The sequence below is a fragment of the Aedes albopictus genome, chromosome 2 (genome assembly GCF_035046485.1).
Source record: "Aedes albopictus strain Foshan chromosome 2, AalbF5, whole genome shotgun sequence".
Classification (NCBI taxonomy): Eukaryota; Metazoa; Arthropoda; class Insecta; order Diptera; family Culicidae; genus Aedes; species Aedes albopictus.
The window spans coordinates 259934860-259940109 of record NC_085137.1 but is presented as its reverse complement, the minus strand read 5'-3'; the positions used below and the strand labels follow the sequence as shown (position 1 = coordinate 259940109).

Genomic DNA, 5250 nt, shown 5'->3' with positions numbered 1-5250 from the left:
AGGAGCAACCACGGGCGGTCAATCATGCTCATACTCAAAAGCGATATTTGCAAGGCCGATCGCGGCATTCCGTTTTAAGTGTGTGGCAATCTGAACTGTAGAATAGCGTTCATCCCGGGTTTTCCCTACACAGATAAAAATAATGAGATTTACACGTCATGTAAACTTCATTTTAGTCATGTAAACTTAATGTTATGATGGATTACATGATATATTATGTAAATTTGTGTTATATGTCATGTAAACTCTCAGAGTCATGCTGAATTACATGACATATAATGGAATTTTACATGATATTTCATGAACTTTACATGATATGTCATGTAAACTTCTGTGATATCCCACGCTCCAATTATGTGCATCATATGTCACAGAATTTTACACTCTTTTTTCGATCTGTGTAGGTTCCCGGGACTTCTTAAATTATTGCCTAGGACTTTTGCCCCGTTTGAACCATCTAGTTACAAACTTGTAAAATGTTGACTCAATTAGAATCAATTTTTGGTAAAATTCTTCGGATTTTAAGTAAACCAAAGTTACATCCTTTGTTTCAAGATGCACATGACGAATCAATGATCACACTCCCCTAAATTATTTTATAAATAATTACAGTTTCAAGCTTCCAACCTAATTGAGTCTTTCTAGTGTGTTATGTTAATACCGGTAAGGTAGGTATTCAACACATTGTATCATTTGCACGTTCATGTACACAACAGAAAGGCATGTTCTTTGGACAACTTGGATTTTTTTTTCGGTCAACTCATACGTTTCAATATCTTGCTGTTACCTCACGGTTAACATGGCCAAGACTGCGTGTTGAACGCCATTGAAAAGATCGTAGTGGGCTTCGTGGCCGTGCGGTTAGCGGCGTCAGTCGTCTAGGCGTTTCGTAAGCCTCGGAGCGCGGGTTCGATTCCCGCTCCAGTCGGGGAAAACTTTTCGTCAAACGGAAAATTCTCCATTGGGCCACTGGGTGTTATGTGTGTTGTCCGTAGTCTCATGTTGGTAATGTTCAGTCTGTGCAGCCTCTGGCTGAAGACGGTGTAGTGTCTTTTTAGATTGTATGTATCGGTACCAGTCATCCGAAAACTGCTTAAGCATGTAGTGTCCGACCAGCCTGGAATCATGAAGCGTATTAACTTTAAAGCTGTGTTTTAGGAACACGCTTCCCGTGGGGCCATAGAAAGATATTCTGAAAACTACACCTGGCGTAGAACGTTTAAATTTTCATTCATTTCATTCGATTTTACATAAAATAATTTATTGCATGAAAAATTGTAAGAAAGCTCCATTTCCATACTGCAGACAACCTATAATTTTACAATCCGATGGAGAACTGTGTTTGAAGCAATGGAGGTGAATTTGTTACAGCGAACTCGATGTAACCATTTTGAACTGTACTTTTAGCTATGATAGTTTATATGATATATCATGTAAATTTGTGTTATATGCCATGTAACAACTCTGTTTAGATTTACATGAAATGTCATGTAAAATTCTATGAAATCCCACTCTCCAACGCTATGTCACAGAAATTTACACTATTTTTTTCGATCTGTGTAACCTCAACAATGTGGGTTTCAATATGATATAAGGACATGCTTTACTGCCATTTAGCTGACAGATTGAGGACTGAGAATAAAAATTTACCCTTATTTATTTAGAAATGTTCGAGTAAAAAGCAATAGCAAGAGATTGAAATAATACATCAAGCATAACATCAAGTTTACGATGTATGTTCGCGACAAGGTTTGCGATTATATCGAGCAAAATACAATACTGTTTGTTCACAATTTGGTATTAAGTAGAAAGCACCAAATGTTACCAATCGTTATCGTTCATCACTTAAAAACGACAACCCGGCGGGATGCCTCCATTGTGTCACCAAATGAAGAGTATTTCTTTTTTTTACGGTGCTTTTCTAGATTATTGTCTATACTCTTTATCCTAGCGCTCCGATTTCGACGCAGTTGCCGATGAGAGCTCACTTTTCAGCAGCAGTAGTGGTGCTCCTTCAAGATGGGCGAGTGCGCATTTAGCTTAAACTTAGAGCAACGTAAAATGTCAACTAATTGTAGCACTGCAAACATGGTGGACTTGAAAGAAAATATCTAAGTTCGTAATTTGTAGGTGAAAGAATGAAATGTCGCCGATAAAATTAAATTGATATATCTTCGAATTTAAGCAGGTTTGAAATCGTGAACGAACTGCCCAACTCTTGTTTTTTTTTTTGTTTAGGTAACATGCGAAAATAGAGAAAATATGCACGTTACCCACGTGTATACTTTTTACAGTAAATATCTATTCAACAGCATATAATTCAATGACTATCTCGAATTCTCATGCGCTGGTTAAAGTACTCCGAGTGTAGCGATGCTGACTAGGTAAATATCACTTTTCCGTAGTTTATCTTACTCTTTTACTTAGTTTTATCAATATGGCAGCATGGTTTGTATTAGTTTGTATCTTTCAACAATTACTTCGCTAGATCGACACGTTCTAACAATTTTTACAGATGATATATTGCTCACGAACAAGTTGTTGATCGGTCTTATTTATGATTCTCACGGTGACAAAATAACCGTTGCTCTGATTTGAATCCACTGGAACAACACGTGTTCATAGGTAACTCGGCAAAGAATTCAAGATAATCATAAAAAAATGGGAACTGTACTTGGGGCATCTTAAACAAGTATATGGATGACTACACAACGCCGTTTCTGGTGCTTTATCAGTATGAACAAATCGTTGAAGTATCGACGGTATATTGCTTAGAAGAAGCTCTTCAGGAAACCGGCTGGTCCAGCATCTTGCGGCTGTGATTGTGCTGTCTTCAATTTTGCTTGAGCGTTTTTCAATGCTCTGTAAGTAAAAAAGCAATGCATGAAATTAGTTCACATATATATGACTCCACAGATATTAAAAACTCACTGTTGCAGATCCATTATGGTCTTTTCCTTTTGGTTCTGCTCTTCCTGCGTCATCTGTACAAGTTGCAGTAGACGTTCTGTTTCGGCGGCTGATCGTTGAGCCTCTTCTTTGGAATCGTTCAATTCTTTGGTGATTCTGATAATAATTGAAGAAGATTGTGATGAGATTATTTTTTAAAAAGAGATTTTATAATTCACATACTTGTCCAACTGTTGTTGTGTTTCTGTTAACTGTTTGTTCAATTCTCCGGCCGCTGCTGCTGTACCTCCAGCCTGTAAGTTTGATTTTGTTTAGGATTAGAATTGTTTCAATCTATATTGCACTACCTAAGTAGACTAAAATTTCCAAAAAATGTGCACGTTTAAATGACAATTTGGAAGAAAAAAATGCAAAAGAGTACGTAAAGAGTACAACTTGGTTCTGCTGAGATTTGAACCCACGGCTCCGTATTACTAGTACGACGTTTCATCCAACACTACGAGAATAAAGTTAAATAAAACAAGGATTTCATATATAATATTCCACCAAAATTAGGTATAACGTTCAATGAAATAAAACGAAATCCTGGTGGTTTGAGCCATCATACTGCAGAATTTTAATCATAGAGAGCTCACAAGTACTGCAGTCAATACATAGGGGAAGGTGGGGTAATATGCACTCCCTAACGTGGCCCAATAACTAAGATTAAGATGATTTTACGGGTGTCTTGCGTATTGAAAGTTAGTTTGCTTATTTGACTAAGTGACGTCAAGTTTTGGTCCGCATGATATCAATTTTACCGAATTAAATTGACAATTTAGAAAAGTTGTACGTTTTGGGTGCTGAAAAACTGTTGGGGGCAAAACGCACCTTGAGGTGGGGCAATGCGACCTTTTGCATTTCCCCCTTTGAATTCTAATGAAATACCAGGCGGCTCCATCTTACTATTTACGGTATGGTAGTTAATAGGTTGATTCCATATAATCAGCGCGCAATCGTTTTAATTGCGTGCGCTTCAAATTAGACAATCTTTTCAAATGTAGAAAATCATCGTTTTCCACGCTTTTCATTCGAATATTTTTGTCATTCTTGGGCTTGTCCGGCTCAATTTTACGTCTAGTTTGCTTGCATCTGACGGAATATCACTTATATAGTGAGGCTTGAGGGCGTTTTGCCCCAGGGGTGCGTATTACCCCAGGTTACTCTATTTTACGGTTCCGAAATTGAAATTTATTAACGAATCAGATTAACTATTCACGTACTCACCTTCTGTAGAGACTTTTCCAGTTGATCCATTTGTTCTTTTCGTTTCTTTAGCTGCTTGTCGAACTCCACCAGGTTCTTTTCCTTTTCTTCCAGTTCCTTTCGCTTATTTTCGATGACCTTACGCTGGTCTTCGAATGTTTTGCGTTCGCTTTCCAACAGTCGGGTGGCGTCTTCGATTTGTTTCATTTGTGCTTCTAGCTGCTTTCGGTCCTGCTCCGAGATGCTCGCACTCTGGGCTGCCTTTTGATTTGCCGTTTGCGTAGCTTGTTGCAATTGCTGCTGCAGTTGCTGTATCTGTTGTTGCATCTGCTGAAGCTGCTGCTGTTGTTGTTGTGCTTTCTTTGCGGCTTCTTGAGCTTCCATCTAATTGGCAGATAATGTTAGTAAATGGGTGTTCGATAGTTTCATTGGCATTGGAATGCATACCTGACTCTTTTCCAGCTCTTGAACCAACAGTTCCAATTGATTTTGGAACTGATCCCGTTGTGTGACAGCTGTTTTAAGCTCTTCTTGAATTTTCTCCATCTCTTTCGGATTAATTTGGGGTTGTTGGGGTTGAGGGGGTTGTTGTTGTTGTTGCTGCTGCTGCTGTTGTTGAGTCATTTGTTTCTGCATATTCGTCATCTGTAGTAATTGCTGCTTCAGTTGCTGTTCCATCACCTAAAAAAATATAAAAATAAAGTAATGAAGTTGTATCGTAACTAGAAGAAGGGGCACTTTGATCCACTCACCTGCATTCTCTTTTGCAGTTCGATGGCTGCCTTTTCTGCTTGATCGGCTCGGTTTTTCTCCTGCTCGACGACCTTTCGCCATTGCTCAAGTTCGCTGTCTCCTCTCGCTCCAGTTTCTTGAAGCATTTGTTTCAGCCGTGCAATCTCCTTCTTATAGTTTTGAATCTCTTGAGAATTGGGTTGCGCCTGAGCGTGTGCACCTTGAGGCGAATTTTTCAATCGCCTGTTCTCTTCACATTGCCTCTGCAGCTCTAGCTCGGCAGCGTTGAGTTCTTGCTGGAAGCTCATGAGCATGTCCTGACTCTTTTCAAGTTGCATTACCAGTTGATCTCTTTCGGCCATC

The 5250-nt window shown here is 38.9% G+C and overlaps 1 protein-coding gene across 1 annotated transcript; it reads right to left on the bottom strand.

Moving 5' to 3' along the window:
- Positions 1 to 1061: 1061 nt before the first annotated feature.
- LOC109414440 (putative uncharacterized protein DDB_G0271606) lies at positions 1062 to 5244 on the bottom strand. Its single transcript, XM_062851621.1, has 6 exons — positions 4908 to 5244; positions 4603 to 4836; positions 4177 to 4539; positions 3133 to 3203; positions 2932 to 3066; positions 1062 to 2862 (listed from the first exon to the last, which is right to left on the bottom strand). The coding sequence occupies exons 1-6, from the start codon at positions 5223 to 5225 to the stop codon at positions 2772 to 2774; spliced, it is 1212 nt and encodes a 403-aa protein (XP_062707605.1). The 5' UTR covers positions 5226 to 5244; the 3' UTR covers positions 1062 to 2771.
- Between the last annotated feature and the right edge of the window lie 6 nt (positions 5245 to 5250).

Bases quoted from the DNA above. Each gene is read 5' to 3' on its own strand.
- LOC109414440 (XM_062851621.1), bottom strand. From the start codon at position 5,225: ATGCAACTTGAAAAGAGTCAGGACATGCTCATGAGCTTCCAGCAAGAA. The intron at 4,837-4,907 runs GTGAGTGGATCA...ATATTTTTTTAG, and splicing joins AACTGCAAAAGAGAATGCAG to GTGATGGAACAGCAACTGAA. The intron at 4,540-4,602 runs GTATGCATTCCA...TCTGCCAATTAG, and splicing joins AAGAGCTGGAAAAGAGTCAG to ATGGAAGCTCAAGAAGCCGC.